General features: G+C 50.3%; 6 protein-coding genes across 6 annotated transcripts; 2 read left to right on the forward strand and 4 right to left on the reverse strand.

Annotated features, from left to right (window-relative positions):
• Window positions 1-67: 67 nt before the first annotated feature.
• On the reverse strand, window positions 68-1,789 carry J4E82_005416 (uncharacterized protein; the record flags this gene model as incomplete). Its single annotated transcript, XM_051731683.1, has 1 exon — window positions 68-1,789. One exon carries the CDS (start codon window positions 1,787-1,789, stop codon window positions 68-70), a length of 1,722 nt encoding a protein of 573 aa, XP_051588641.1.
• A 583-nt stretch (window positions 1,790-2,372) lies between these two features.
• On the reverse strand, window positions 2,373-4,127 carry J4E82_005417 (uncharacterized protein; the record flags this gene model as incomplete). Its single annotated transcript, XM_051731684.1, has 1 exon — window positions 2,373-4,127. The coding sequence occupies one exon, from the start codon at window positions 4,125-4,127 to the stop codon at window positions 2,373-2,375; it is 1,755 nt and encodes a 584-aa protein (XP_051588642.1).
• A 406-nt stretch (window positions 4,128-4,533) lies between these two features.
• J4E82_005418 (uncharacterized protein) lies at window positions 4,534-5,257 on the forward strand (the record flags this gene model as incomplete). The annotated part of the gene is made up of 3 exons (XM_051731685.1): window positions 4,534-4,741; window positions 4,795-5,045; window positions 5,096-5,257. The coding sequence occupies 3 exons, from the start codon at window positions 4,534-4,536 to the stop codon at window positions 5,255-5,257; spliced, it is 621 nt and encodes a 206-aa protein (XP_051588643.1).
• Window positions 5,258-8,187: 2,930 nt separating this feature from the next.
• J4E82_005419 (uncharacterized protein) lies at window positions 8,188-9,729 on the reverse strand (the record flags this gene model as incomplete). Its single annotated transcript, XM_051731686.1, has 2 exons — window positions 8,188-9,370; window positions 9,425-9,729. 2 exons carry the CDS (start codon window positions 9,727-9,729, stop codon window positions 8,188-8,190), a joined length of 1,488 nt encoding a protein of 495 aa, XP_051588644.1.
• Window positions 9,730-11,184: 1,455 nt separating this feature from the next.
• Window positions 11,185-13,033, reverse strand: J4E82_005420 (uncharacterized protein; the record flags this gene model as incomplete). Its single annotated transcript, XM_051731687.1, has 2 exons — window positions 11,185-12,516; window positions 12,572-13,033. The coding sequence occupies 2 exons, from the start codon at window positions 13,031-13,033 to the stop codon at window positions 11,185-11,187; spliced, it is 1,794 nt and encodes a 597-aa protein (XP_051588645.1).
• A 627-nt stretch (window positions 13,034-13,660) lies between these two features.
• On the forward strand, window positions 13,661-15,426 carry J4E82_005421 (uncharacterized protein; the record flags this gene model as incomplete). The annotated part of the gene is made up of 8 exons (XM_051731688.1): window positions 13,661-13,905; window positions 13,954-14,168; window positions 14,218-14,284; window positions 14,332-14,440; window positions 14,493-14,576; window positions 14,624-14,704; window positions 14,755-14,823; window positions 14,875-15,426. The coding sequence occupies 8 exons, from the start codon at window positions 13,661-13,663 to the stop codon at window positions 15,424-15,426; spliced, it is 1,422 nt and encodes a 473-aa protein (XP_051588646.1).
• Between the last annotated feature and the right edge of the window lie 271 nt (window positions 15,427-15,697).

Raw genomic sequence — 15,697 nt, forward strand, 5'->3', positions numbered from 1 at the left:
TGGAAACACCTGAAATGCTTTCATGGCTACATGCTGTACAAAATCTAATTCAAAGACGCATAAAGCGCTAAGGCTTCTTGCCCTGGTCTTTCTTGGCTTCGTTCACTTGGGGCAATATCTCATGAACCTTCATGTCTAGCCCGACCCAGAATTTCCGACCTCGCCATTCTACAGTAACGCCGCCCCAGAACGCAATGACCCATACAGGTAATGCAAAGAACTCGCGACCAAGCCAAGCATAGAGAAAGTCCATGAAGTTTCTTCTTGCACCATCAAGTAGACTTGGCTCACTTGGAGTCTTATTGCCAAGGAGAGGTTCAAGAACTTCGGTGCGGTGGTATGCAGAGGCTGATCGCTGGGGCAAGATAAAATCAGGAGTGTCGGCATCGATTTCGACAGTCTTGGCGCAGTGAAGCAACAGATATTGAACGTAGTCCACTAGACACCAAGCAGACAGATGTAGGAGCCAGATGAGGAAGAAGGAGGTCCAAGTCGGGCTGATGCCGATGTTGTGGAACACGGGTAGCGTCGTTAGAGCGTATGCGCCATACAGCCCACACAGAAGACTCTCCGTTCCTGGCTCCACAAACGTTGCTAACGTAACCGTGAACTTCCGTACTCGTAGCCATCGAATACGACGCTGTAAGTAGGCCATCACAGACGTATGGCTGATTGGCTGGTAGCAGAAGTCACCAAAGAGCATAGCGTGCTTGCCCCAGGTCTCCTTCTTGGTCCCTGGTTCTGGTTGGTAACCTCGTTTCTCGAAAGCTTGGGGTTCTTTCCACAGCACATCGCCAATGAGGTGATCTTCGCAGATATTGTCGGAGAAGAAATCGATACCGGGAGTGCGTTCTGGGTTCGATGAGGTAACATAGTTGAGTTGGGAGCGACGGAACATAGTACTCTTGCCCATAATACAGGGTGCTACAGCGACGGTGTTGATGGCTTGGTAGAATTTGGCGTGGGCAGAAGACATGAAAGCTTCGTCCAGACGTCCGCCACCACGCTGCAGCAGCTTCCTGATAGTACTTCCCGAGTGGTTGCGAGGATCCGAAGATGTGCTTGCCGCGATATTGGTCAACTGTGCTGCAGCTTCTGGTTTTCCTCCGAGCAACTCCTTCCTGTCCTGTAGCGATAGACCTTGCGAATCGAGGTCTACCGTGAGAGGTGTCTGGTGCACGAACTTGTACTTTCTCTTGCTGTTGCCATGTTTGTCCTGTCCAAAGCCACATAGTAGGTCCACTAGTCGACCGCAAACGCCCTTGCCGACCCAGACGTTACAGTCAAGCACCCACACGATGTCACCCTCGGCCTCCCTATAGGCACGACTCATGTTTCTGATCTTCGGATTGGGTCCCAGCGCGTTATTATCCTTCAGTAGCAGCGGATCCTCTTCTTCGACCAAGATTTGCACATGGGCGTCCGGGAAGTCATTACATAGGCGTTCGAGAATCGGAAAGGCGGGATCGGATCGCTCAGGAACGCAGAACACGGTGTTCAGTTTGTCTTTGGGGTACGTCTGGCGGAGGGTGGCTGCGAGGCATTCGTACAATCGTGGGTCGAGGCCTTTGACTGGCCGTATAACGGTGACTCGAGGGACTTCATCGTCTTTCAATGTCGTAACGCACGTTGCCTGCTGAGGTCTCCTCCAGTAATAGCGGAAAAGCTGAACGAAGCCAATAGCACAAACATTCCAGACTACCACCCACCAAATCAGGCAGCCGGTCGCAATGATGGTACGCAACATGGAGACATCTTCTCCTGTCGCAAGGTCGGGCGCGCCAAGCATGCGCAAAAGTGTCGTAGGGTCAGAGTGAGGGTGGGATGTTGACGAATCTCACGGCACGGAGGTTGCGGAGTTTCGAACCAGAAAGTGACGACCTGCCAAGACAAACACCACGCGACAGCCCCTTTTGGAACCACGTCTCAGGACAAGTTCTACGACAGATAGAGATCAAGAAGCAGGCTTACTGTTGTGTTGGATTCCAGTATCTGTTGGTCATGCGATTGTTTGCACTGCCGAGCGGTCCGGCTTCTCCGCCAGGGACATTGCTTGTAGCGATCAAGCACCTAGGTGTCTCCACACCGACAGTAATACACGCTCGCTAGTGACTTCACGTCCGACAGCACTCTAGCGTCTAAACTGTTCATATTGGTAAACCTGTGCTGCAGAAAGTAAACAAGGTGAGAGGGTGGTATCAATACGTCCGTGTACATTTTCGTCAAGATCCAGATGTGAGCTAGCAAAAGTAGCTCGCCCAGCAACCTCGCCCGCCAAACCTAAAGTAAATCTATCCAAAACTCCTCATATTCTCCGAACCCTGAATGTTGTAGCAAGTCCCAATACTAAAGGTCTCATTGACTCTATGGTTTCAAACTTTCGGTTTCTTACGCACCAGTCCGGCTGTCAAGGTATTCACTCCATTTGCAGCACTTGCATCAGTAATGGGTGTTGGCTCAGTTTTTGCCTTCTTCCTGACGGTGCCTTCTCCTGGAATTTGTGCGGGTTCAGCTAACTTTTCTGTCTCGGTTGCCGCCTCTGATGGGATATCGGGCTTCCTCTTCTTTCGTACACCCATGACCATTGTCGGTGTCACGCTGTTTGTTGCATCCGCAGGCTTCACTGCAGCTACATATTCCTTAGTTCCTATCACTGTAAAGGCCCATTCGTCCATGCCGCCAAGAACAGCGATTTCTTCTTTCCACTTCCTCGTACTCCGTGCTGCTGCCTTTCGGTTCGCAAACGTTTGCTGTAAGAGGACTTCATGTGCACGATCATAGTTCTTGAGCGAGAAACAGATGGTCCCACGTGAGGAAGCGGGCCACCTCCAGTATGGACTGTTCTCAGGAAGAGTTTTGGCAGAGCGCGAAGACATGTTTGGCGTGGTCGGTAGATTCCGATAGATAGTCTTGATCTTCGGCAGAACTAGTGGTATTGGTCCATACCTGGTTTTGGCCTCTTGTCTCCGTCGACTTGTTTTCCGCCGTTTTGGACTGGACATATTCTCTTGTGAATTGGTTTGCGAGAAGGACTGTGACGCTGACAGCTGTGACGGCATGTCCTCGTCTTCTTCGGGTATCGAAGGCTTGGGTGGTGTTATGACGACCCATATGAAACCTACTATCCTTCCTGATGAGCACTCTTGCCTGAAAGCCATGAACTCCCAGAACTGGTCGAGCGTCTTGACACTCTTCCATTGCCCATTACTTCTTGACGGTGTGCCTCCATCTGCTACCATATTATCCGTGCCACGGTCGGGAAGTTCCTCGTCTAACTCATCAAGAAATCTAGCCTTAGGATCATCTGGAAAGTGTGGTACCAGGCACCGTGGTGGTGCAGCAGGATATGGAGCGATCTGTAGGAGTGGGTGTGTAGTGGCCCAGCGTCGAGGGGTGTTGGGGACGGAGGGCGGAGGAATGTATCGCAGTGTATCGTATGATTCGAAACCCGGTATCACTAGATATCCCTTTGCTGTGGACTCGGATTGTGTTGGTGTGCCGTTGGTCTTGGTGCCTTCACCCTCCATTAGCCGTTCAGCGAAGGGTTTCCCTTCTCCTTCAGCTTTGTACTCCCATATGATTGGATCGAGCACTCTGCACCACCATTTTACCAAGCCCCTATCGTCCAGAACATGCTTGTTCTTGTTCTCGATGCTTGCTGGGAACAGGTATTGATCCTGTGCCCTGGCGAACAAAGACACAACAAGCTTCTTCCCTTCCCTTTGTCTTTCTCTTGCGAGCCAAGATACAAACGTGCCGCAAATAGCTTTCAAGGGCGATGCAGATTGGGCTCGCGGTAATTGCAGCTCAGATATATAACCCGTCGAGTCGGCTTTGGAGACGAAGATGGTGGTGAGGTTCCTGGTGGTGTAGATTAAGACTTCGATGGCAAGTATCAGAAGCTCCTCGGGTAGTTCTGAGGCTGCGGCGTCTTTTGGCACTATCGATGCTGCCAACGTGTGCGACTCGCAATATGTGCGTTCGGACTTGCCATGGGGCGGCGCGGAGAAGAGAGCAGAGGACTTGGACGGCGGAGTTGAGTAGTGATAGAAGGTGATGGGCACGTTTTTGGGTAGTTGTTCGGCCAGTAACTCTCTCAGCGGCTTCGAGACACCAGGACTCGCCATGACGACTCAAACGGAGCGCAGCAAGGGGGAGAAGTCGCGTATCGGGGGCGCAAGATGGGGAGCGGTAGGCGCGACTGGGGCTAGCGTGGTTGTGGTAAGGCGCGATCCGCGTGCCGCAACTTTTCGATGATCCGAACTTCACCTCCGCCAGCAGCATCGTCTCCGCCCCCCGCCAATCACGCCTCTTGCACCTCACCCAGCCCTTGGAAGTATCGCAATGGCTTCCAAACGACCGCTCCGATCACTCGTCTCGACCGCTTCATCATCACTCCGCCCCTCGCAAACATCAAAAACATGCATCGTGCGGACCTCCGCATGCGCATTTTCGAGCACCACCCCATCGAGAGCCACCGAATATGATACAGAAGCTGCGGGCCGGCCGCGATGGCAGCAAACACCCCCGCGGATGGTAGCACCCTACAGGATACGACCGGCAGCCAAAGGGGGCATTCACAAAGTCAACGATGACCCGAAAAAGTTAGACGATGCGTACATACGCATGCTGGGCCCTGGAGGAGACAAGATGCTGGGGGACGACGTCAAATGGTTAGCCGTTACACACAAGAGCTTCGACCACGGAAAGAGAGGATTCAATGACCGACTGGCATACTTGGGTATGTGTGCATATTCCTGAGGCGGGCAGGCGGGAGGCTAATAAAATGGGCAGGACGGAGGATTGTCGAACTACAAACATCACAAGCACTCATAAACTCGCCACAAGAACACCAATGGCCGAGGGATTCCAACGGTGTACCAGTCAACGACGAGTACGGCCGTAAACCATACCTACACCCTGCCTTGAACGGGCTGCAGGGCTTGACCGGCGAAGCAGAGAGTCTGGTGCTGAGCAAGTCACGGCTAGCACCGATAGCAGAGCGATACCGCTTGGATAAGGTCACTCGGTGGACACCCAAGAGGGTATGCTTGAATACAAACGGCACTCTGGTTTGCAGGCTAACCATTTTCAGGCGGACAACCTTCAAGGTTCTGGTTTCGAGACTGTCCTCATGACTTCCCTATATGCCATTGTGGGAGCCGTAGCTCTGGAGCGTGGCGGCGAAGTAGCCAACAAGGTCGTGCAAGAAAAGATACTTGCACCACTTGGCTTCAGCTTTTCTCCCGATTCATGACTTGAATGCAATTCGATCTTGTACAAAACCACTGTCAGACTTTGTACTATATTGTAAACAAGCACTCGATATGGCGTACGTCGCGATTTACAATCGAATTACGTCTTCGTCATCTCCTGACGTTCCCCTGATCATGCTTCGTCTATCACTTAACACTATGCCCGCTCTTTTGAATGTGTTCCCGAAGGTAAGGCGACGGGATGTAGCAAGGCTGAACTCCAGGTAGGAAACTCAAGCTGACTGGATCGTAACGAGAACCGATTGCTTGTAATTTGAGAAGGATAAGTGGATATCACGAGTACAAATTCGGTTTTGTTCTGATTGGTCAGCTGTATCGTTGCTTACATTCAATGCGCCTACCGAGGTGGCGGTACGCTGGAACCGCAACCTTTCAACTCCATCTTCATACACTGATAACAACATGACATTTGTTGTTGTCCCGAAGCTCAATTCTAGCTCTCCTTCGAAACGGTATGCGTCTTCAACTCGCTCGGTCACTTGTCTCCAGTAACTGATTTAAAACTCCAGTCTTCCGCAGCCTCGTCCATGACCAACGAAACATGTCCAGCCTAGATGAACTACATCCATTGTGCTGTCGTTTAGCCGGGACAGCCGAACGAACACACTTTAAGCACAAACCACTGGATCTCAGTGCCCCTTCGATACGTCTTCTCCAAGTTTCTTCCCAGCTTTCCAAGGATGGTGCGGTCCAGTGCCGAATTGCCCACTTCGGGACTTCACGTTCAGAATCAGGAAAACGACTAGATGAAGCTTTCGACATGTGTACCCCGGTACCATCATACACCTGTCTCTCGTACACCTGGGGTGAGCCAAACCCTTTATACTTGGTCGAAGTCGATGGGAGCCCGTTCCACGTACGGCAAGGTCTATGGGAGTTTCTTTGTACTGTACGGACATCTAGATCGCTGAGACGCAGAAATTTCTGGATCGATGCAATGTGTATCGACCAAGAGAACAAGGCTGAGCGCAACCATCAGGTGCAACAAATGGGGAGGATATATTCGAAAGCCGATATGGTCCTTTGCTGGCTCGGATGCGATGAAGAGATTGAGAGTGTGCTGAAAGATATAAGGACAAGGCCAGCTTACATCGATGCCATGTCCAGAAGCTGGAAAGCAAGCAACACATTGCCGCGTGTTGCCCAGGTACATCTTCCCATCGAACCCGGTGTCAGTGCCGAAACTCTTGTTCGTTTCTGCTGCAGTGAGTACTGGTCTCGAGCCTGGATAACACAAGAGATCGCTCTAGCTCAATCCGCCGCCATTGTCGCAAGATCAGAGGCTGTGGATCTCAATCTTGTGCTTGAGACGGTAACTTCAACCAACTCTCCCTTCCATTACATCGCCAACTACATCGGAGGGCGGATGGAAGAGACTTCGCAAACTTGGAAATCGGACCTCCTGAGTCTCCTTTATCATTTTCGAAGAACGCGCTGTGATATCCCACGGGATCGCATATACTCCTTACTAGCGTTGTGTTCGCAAGGCAATAGAATTCAAGTCAACTACGAGGTTTCGGATGAGGAAGTTATGCGGCACATACTAGATGTATACTCTGACTCGCTGTGCTTATGCTCCGCTGCCATCATTGCAGACGTACTATGGCGGACGTTGTGGCCCCGGGGTCGTGTCAGAATACAGCCAGTGGAGGAGGCGACGCCATATATCGAGTTCCCAGTTAAGACTTCTGATCTGGATAAGCACCACAGATGTCACGATTTCTGTGAAACTACATTTCCAGAAGTTTGGCGCAGAAAAAGAGGTGTTATTGTTTGTATGCGTAGGACCTGCCCCGACATACCCGTTCATTTACTTGTCTCGGAATGTCATTACGGAAAAGTTCTTCGATGTATCAATGGTCAGTCATGCAGCCAAAATCACGTGGACTGTCGTCTTTACGATACCTTCGGGGTTGAGCTAGAGAACTTCCGAGAATCAGGGGATGCGACATTGCGGATGTCTTTTAGCGCACTTCTCGGCATTGTCATGAACAGCATTTCAAGTCATGATGATACAAGGCGCTGCGGTAATTTACATGGAAACACAAAATACAAAAAGGGCAGACCCAGGCTTTGCCACACTGTGAGACACTGAACACAATAAAAGTTTAGAGTTGCATAACAGCTATCTGCCATGCCTGACAAGTTCTACTGATGTGTCGGTCTACAGTAATTAAAAGCCACTTCATTTATATGAACAGTAGAAAGCCCAGAAAATTGAAACGCTCCGGTGTGAACCACCACAATCCACAATGATCTAAAGCTGTCCCATTGGGCAGATGTGGGCGAACTATAGTGCTGCATAGACTGCACTACAGGCGGCAGGCAATGAAGTTTGCCTCGTTAGGCGGGTGCGGGAGAGTACGTCAATAGCCGAAAGGTAAGCTGTAAGGCAGGCGAAGCGTACTGCAATTGACACCTTGTCCATTAGTTGCCTGATCGAACATTGACTAGCACTGCACCTCATACCCTTAAATGGCTTGCATGATTTAAGAGAAGTAACTGAGTAGACATTGGATGAAAAGCAATTATGTTGTGATGTAGTACAGCTCGAGCGAACAGCACTAAGATCAATATATATACATACATAAGCATATACTAGCTGATGTTAAAGTGCGAAGGGTAAGAACACCGAGCAATAATTGGGGGAGAAGTGTGGTGGCAACAATCCCGGCCCGAATCGCTGGCCTGAGCAAAGTTTGGTGCAATCGATGGTATTTGATACTGCCTATTTAAGACGTCAACTTATCACCAAACCTCATTTATTCCGACAAACTTCGCATGGATGTGAATGATATAGATAGTATGGGTGTTGCAAGATGATAAACGATTTAAATAAGCAGCATAACGCCAGCTCTGGGTATAGCGAATGATAAATAAGATTCGAAGAGACAAACTCAAGCAAACCGCCTCAGAAAGTCAATCCAGGTTTGTTCTTTCTCCAGAACATGGCCTTCGCCGCGTTCACACTCCGTGGCGGTGGATCAAACTTCGGCTGTGCCTCTTCGATGTCCATCTGCTCCATCTTTCTTTGAGAGTTTCGCTTCAATTCTCTCTTCAAGTTCCGCTCATCCTTCTTACGCATCCATGTTATCCAGATACAGTAGCTTGCACAAATTATGCCAATGCCGCCTACAACACCACCAATGACAGCGCCAATGAGGCCTTGGCTTTGCCATGCGGACTGTTTGGGGCGTTGGTAGGCTACAGGGGTTGATTTTGGGCAGAAGGTTACTGGCATGACCATGTTGTTCTTTTGAATAGCTTCAGCAAGGAAGAAGTTGTTGGCCTCGTAGTCCGCCATCAGGTAGACCTGGCCTAGGAAAGCGGTGCCGAGATAGAATGGCGTTTCTGCCGACTCCTCGCGATCTTGTATAGGTGTGATGTTGGAAGCGTTCATGAGGACTTCTGGTGGGAGAGTGACAGTAAAACCATCTTCGAGTATAATCGAGAGTGAGCCGTTGAAAGCGTTCTTCAATCTCAATGAGTTGTCACCCCACTTATTATCCTGCTCAGCACCTAGTTGCTTGATGAAGTTCTGGGTAATCTGGTAGGGTAGAGAAAATGGAAACTGTTCAGTCGTGATCTGGGCCTCGAAGTCCTCTGCCCGCGTCTTCATGTCAGTGAAGACTGTGTTGTCGAAGAGCGATACGTTTGCGTTGTCTTCCGTGTTGGTGATGACAATGTCTTTGATGCGAACGCTCATCGGGTTCGGGTTGTTGATGTTCATTGAGTATTTGTGCGGTTCTCCCGTGAAACGACCAGAGTCGTATCCACCAAAGACGTTGCTGCCGTTGACTGCACCTCCAGCTCGTTCAAAACCCTGTCCGATATAGAGTGAGTATGTTTTACCGGCAATGACGTCCTGCGCAACGAGATCCCGTAGTACTGTTGAAGACGATCCCACACCAACTCTTCCAGGCGTGATTGACCCTGATTCTGCGACTTCGATGGTGGTGTTCTGTAGTAACGTCTGAGACGCGCCATCCGTCTCGAAGTAATGTGTATATAGTCGTAGGGTCTCTCGACCGAAGAATCCCGTGAATTCTTTCTGGTCATCGTCTAAGGTTTGGAAGCTGTCGTCTTCCTCGAAACTACTCTACATGTCAGCTCATAAGGTCAACTTTCATATCTCTAAACATGCATACCTATCCGAATCTCGATCGTTGAAGAAACCCCCTGTATGTGTATCGCAATCCTTGAGTGTTGTGTTTGTATCTTTGCAGTAGTTGTTTGACGCAAACGAGACATGGTTTTGTTGTAGTGACGGCCAAAGACTCTGGTTTTGTGCTGGCGTTCCTAGTCCGATGAAGGATCCATATTGGAAGACTGATGAATCGTGTACGGCTCGCTTGTGGATATCGACATATATCGGTTTCTTAGTGCAGTTTGAAGCGACTGTGGACTGAACGAACAGCACAGTTGCGGAAAGGTAAAGAACGAAAGACGCCATGACGAAAGACGCTTGAATCCAGCAAGCTGAAGGTCAAGTAGCAAGGTACTGAATATTGCTTACAACACCGACAGGCGAGTATGAACGACGGCAATGACGAAACGTCTCAAACTGGAGTTGCGGAGAATCCAGCGGCGGTACGATATCTTTGTAGGCCTCCACCATCTGTATACCGATACACTAAGATGAGCATGCAGATGTTCAGCCAGTCAGACGACAGCTCAGCTATTCTTACATGCGGGAATATCCACCTTGCTTCTGTTGGTAGCGCATGGCTGCATCCCGGGGCGCTGTTTAGAGCCGCACGGGACTGGACCGCTGCAGAGAGCGCCTGCTGATGCTGTTGTGGAAGTACCACGGTCTAATGCTGGCGCTTCGGATAGAAAGGTACTTGGGGAACAAAGATGATCCTTTTCCGGGCGTAAGCTTCACCGTCGCAGAGGCCTTGATGATTGGGTTGTCATTGTAGGCTGTTGCACTAAATATAGCGAGCGTTTACAAGACGGGGTTAATTGGACGGGATCGTCTCGCGAGTATCCCAAGCGCCCGCCCGCACGGTCCTCGGTGCATATGTGGATCCAGCACCACTCGCTATTCTTAACCTCGCGCTCACCAAAGTTTGTATGCCTGAAGCAGATAGATTGCGTACCCGCTGGAGAAGCCTACAGTTGGAAAAAAAGTATATACACGGAAATAACCACGATATACTGGCTTGTTTCCGCACCCTGCAAGTATTCCCCGCACGCCGTTATTTGCCCTTCCGCAAGGGTTCTTGTACTTACCTAAAGCCGTGCATCTAAATGCGTGTTTCTGAGGATATACTTGGACGAGTCAGCATGATGGACCAAATGATCTTGTGACAATGCAGCTCACTGGTTCTAATATGCATAGTCGCAAGTAACGTAGTCCTCGACTGTTGCATGGTGCGTCTCACGGATACTGTGCAGGAGACAACCCAGCGTCTACACTTAAGACTTGCAATGCGTACAGCATTTGGGACGGTTGACGGATTCATCCATTCGTCTCAGCCACTGGACTGCCCGCCACTATCACAATATCTCAGTTCCCCAGTGTCACTTTGCGCCCTTAATAATTGTTCAGATAATATGCGCGTGTATGGCACATGCGACTAAACTTGACATTAACATCCTTGTTCATCGTGCAATCTTGATGAGATTGTTTAGCCTCCCAACACACTGTTGATATTCCATTTCTTCCACAACGCGGGACCGCGGCTCGACTTTTGAAAAGCAGATACATCGCTTGCTAATGGCTCTGGAACACCCGAAACCTGAGCCTTGACCGTATACGCCACCACCCGCTATGTTAAACGACTATCCCCATAGGTCCCAAGTAGTTAACAAGATATGTTACTAACACACATGGAAAAGCAGCATACATGATAAGCGAAAGCCAAAGGGCTGACCGGAATGTGATGTTAACAACGCGACACTTTCAGGTGTTGACAAGCACCCATCTCTTCTCCTTCTCAGTGGGGCCTACCCTTGCAGCGACTACGCTCAAGGTATTGCTGATAGCATCCTTGGGCAACTTTGGAAACGCCTTCTTCAGCGCTTCGATCATACCAATCTTGGTCAAATCTTTACCTTCAATCTCGGCCTTGAAAGCCGGCAGCTGCTCAGTGGGTACCAGTCGTTTGGCTTTCGCAGGCTTAGTCGGAGTAGCTGCAGCAGATTTCTGCGGACCATTCAACGTGTTAAGCAAGCCGTTCATGGAGCGTTGAACCAGAGGCGCTCGAGGCGGGTTCATAGCGCTATTGGCAGAGCCGTCTTTCTTCGTAGCATTGGCAGTAGTAGAAGCTGTCGCAGGGTCTGGAGCCCAGTATGTCGTGGAGAACGGGTCAATTGAGCTCATTTGCGGGTCCAACAGGAAACCCATCCTGAAATCCTTGAAGTCGGTACATATGGCATCGGAACCATCGTTCAACCTGGACACTCGGTCTGCGTCCTCCCAGCACAAGCCGGTGCTCACAGGAACCAAATCACCACTAATGAGTCGTCGTTTGAGTTGTGGGTCTTCCTCATCATCGAGGAAACCGTCCATGTCGTCTTCCGCCTCGTCTTCGTTATCGTCCTCTCCGTCGGAGTCCAGATCTTCTCCTTCCTCAGGCTCCTCCCACTCCGCCTCAGAGTCGTAATCATAGTCAGTATCCTGCCGAACCCTGGCGAGAGGATTTCGTGCGAGCCGAGAAGCCTCCATATCGGTATATGGCCTGGTATATGTACCGTAATACGGCGGGCGTACATCCTTGCAAAAGTGAATGTACTTCATAGGAATGTCCTTGAGCAATTCCAACGGGCCTTTGTCTGCAGTCAGGTCAATGGGTTGATCTGATGAGCCATTTACACGCTCGATGACTTCCGCGATGGTCGCAGTCTTGCGGGTCCGCTGGTCTCGTCTTGGAAGAGAAGATACCAATGTCTCTCGTGTGATGGTCTCAGTACTAGTACTCTTCTGCGTGATAATGTTTTCTAGCCGTGTTCGGGCAGTCTCCAACCGTTCCGGGTCGTCTAGCAGGGGATTCGTGGACGCAAGGATTGTGTGCGGAGGAAGGTTGAATGGTAAGAAGTATCGCTCGTAGTCTGACTGTGCGTTCTTAACAATGGTCTTCTGTGGTGATAGAGGTGCCAAATTAGTATCGACTCCAGATGTGCTTGTTAAAGATACAGATGAAGCAGTGAGGTTCTGGGATGAAGCTACCACGGCCTGTCCTGGGCTGGTTCCCGCTTTTGGCTTCACGAAGAAAGCATTCAGCTTCATTTGAGACTGTTAATGAATTAGCACTGTTCAATTCGCGATTCAGACGTGACGTTTGACTTACCCGTGCCTTCTTTGCCTTTTCTTCTTCTATCCGTTGTTGTTCCTCTTCTTTAAGACGCTTCTTCTCATCCCGTTCTTCGTTCTTCTTTCGCTTCTCTTCATCCTTCTGTGCCTTCTGCTCTGCCTTCACCTTCTCCTCTGCCTCTTTTTGCGCTTTTTTCTCTTCTCGTGCCTTAGCCTTAGCCTCCTTCTCTAGACGTTGAGCTTCTTTCTCGTGTGTGGTAAGCTTCCGTCTCTTGGCCGGTTGTGAGGTGGTTGGGGCTGAAGCATTGCTGTTGTCTGGGGCGTTCGAATTTGGAGCACTGCTCTTGAGGGGTGACGGGGTTTGGACCGAAAGAACTGAAAGGGGTGAAGAGGCTTCTGAGTGAATCTGTTTAACTGGAGTTGAGATGGAAGGCTCAGTGTCGTCGTTCTCGTGTGGACGTTTCTGGGGCACCGGCGCAACGGGCGTGGGGTCCTCCATATTGTACGTTGGCTGCCGAGAGTATAGCCTGTAGGATTTTGCGAATCTATCAAGAATTGAACGTTCGAGAGCTGGCGCTCAATTGGCGGAGTTGTGTCAAGGTTGAACAAACGGAGTGGTTGCGGTAGTGGACGTTGATGCGGGAGGAGACGCGGAGGTGGAAAGCGCGACGCGCAGCGCGTGGAAGGCGCGTGCGGCCAGGGCTTTCGGGGGACTAGCGCGGGAAAGTGAGACTGGGGCCAACTATTCGAATGGCCATACTTTAGCGATTTCATGTTCTAATTTCCTCTTAGCGTTAGGGCGGAATGGCCACGAACATCAATACCCTGAGCACCGTTTCAACAGTAGACAATGCCCCAAATGATCAGGGCAGCTATGTCATCATAGATTTGGTGTGCAACCATGCGGAGCGGACCTGCCTTCTGTGGTTGTAGTCGCGCGTATCGTACTTGCCTTATGACGATACTCACATGCAAAACATGCGTTCTGTGAACGGCTTGCCCGTCCCAACACCACCATGCACTTCGCGTGCTTTGCCGAGTTCCAATAACTGGTAATCTGCGTTCTACTGATCAAAGAGGGTTTTTCAACTTAGGAGGCCGTTTCCCACCATTTCGCAGTCCCGCAATGGATACGAGCGATTTCGAGGACATGTTGTTTAGCGACTTTGACCTGCAAACCGCTCCTGATGATGCCTTGTCGGAGGACACTGATGATGAGCTACTGTTCGCTACTTCCAGAGAAGAGACTTTGCTGTGGGGTATATCGAACAGTTCAGACTCGACACTTCCAACCGCCAGTACTACCCTGGATTCTCAGGAGGAACGCCAGCACTATCAAACTAATCTTACCCAAAGACCGATACGCGACAGGTACATCAATCTCCGTAGCTGAACTGACTACAGCTGATCTTTGTGTAGACACTGGGTGATCGCTTGCATTGAAGCAATGCTAGAGACGATTGTGGACGCTCTGCTAGAAGAGCACGAAGCGCTCACTATCACTCTGAAGTCGCGCGCGGGCCTATCTCGCAGACGGACTGCTGTTACATCGGATGGTAGAGCGATGATTCCGGAACCCAAAGAACGGGATATTAACTTCCCTGGAGCAAGTGCGCAAGAGGCATGGAATTTCAGTGGGTACACACATGCACGTATGATCAGAAAGCACTGACACTTGCATAGCTGTGTTGCTTCGCATCCTGGAACTTATCCATTCTGGCCTTATCGCGGACACCATTATGACGAAGAGGTACATCTCATCTTTGTACACCGATGATACGATCTGACCCGATGCAGAGATATATATTACCGACATCCAGACCTCTTCATCAAACAGTCAGTCGTTGATCGATATGTCGATGACTTGGCTTGTACCTTCGACATCACCCGATCCCAATTGAATGTGGTACGCGAGGCTCTGTGGCATGAGCCGAAGCACAGCTAACACTCTATCTTAGACTGCTGCCGCAAAAGGCTTAATAGCTGGTAACTTCAGATTAATCCGACATGACGGTCATGTTGTGAACGGCATGAGCGAGGAGGTAAGACCGTTTAGTCGAGTTGTGACACATCGCTGATGATCTGGCAGGGTATCATCGTTCCCAATTTGAGTGCGAACGACAGTTTAGATCTGACAGAAGTACATTGGGTTCTTATCATCGAGAAAGAGGTATCACTGATGCTGCAAACTATCTTTTATTATCGCTGACGCATACCTAGGCCACTTTCAGATCCTTGAAGAGCTCACCACAGTGGCAGACGTTGGGTTCCAAAGGACTTGTATTGACTGTAAGCTTGATTGCTCTTTCTTGATATTTCCTTACCTAATATCCTTTACAGGCAAAGGGATATCCCGACATTGCCTCACGAAAATTGTTGAACCATATAGCGGAAGACGCCCCGCACATCCCCATATACGCTCTTGTGGATCTTGATCCTGACGGTATCGCCATCCTGTCGACGTACAAGTATGGCTCGTATCGCCTTGCTCATGAGGACGTCACACCCACTGATACGACTGCGCCGGGTTTGCCCAGCATCCGCTGGCTTGGTTTAAAGAGTCACCACATGAGCCGGACTCCGGTAGGCGAAGAGCACACAGACACCAGTGCAATCACTCAACTCCAAGGACTGATGCGACTGACAGCGCGCGACCGTACTAAAGCAGCACGAATGCTGGAGTGGAACTTATGCAGTGATGAAGGCCCCGAGCAAGGTTGGAGGCAGGAGCTGCAGACAATGCTGATGCTCAACATCAAGGCTGAGATGCAGATATTGGACGAAGCGCTCGGTGGGCTGGTGTCCTGGTTGAGCCACGAGCTTGGGCAGGCAAAGGAACTGGTGTGCGCACCGCTAGTGGACGAAGGAGCAGACGACAGGATGCTGTTCTGAGACTTACAATATCCGTGAGGAACATGGTGGCCTTCTATACGCAGTACCCACACGTGTCACCTTCTCTTTGTGATGAACAGGCGGACTACTGTCAGAAACAGTTCGGGCAGTCACAACCAATGTGACGCATCTTAGCCACAGCAAAACTGATATGGGCCTTTGAAGTGCGCAATTGAGGGCATGGCAATTGGAGTGCAACGCAGTTAACATGTCGGGGTGTGTGTGCGATAGTGTGACGACGGCCCAATGACGGCGGCCGGGTCGGTGGTAG

Source organism: Alternaria postmessia (assembly GCF_024291825.1).
Source record: "Alternaria postmessia strain BMP 2775 chromosome Unknown scaffold_28, whole genome shotgun sequence".
NCBI classification, from domain to species: domain Eukaryota; kingdom Fungi; phylum Ascomycota; class Dothideomycetes; order Pleosporales; family Pleosporaceae; genus Alternaria; species Alternaria postmessia.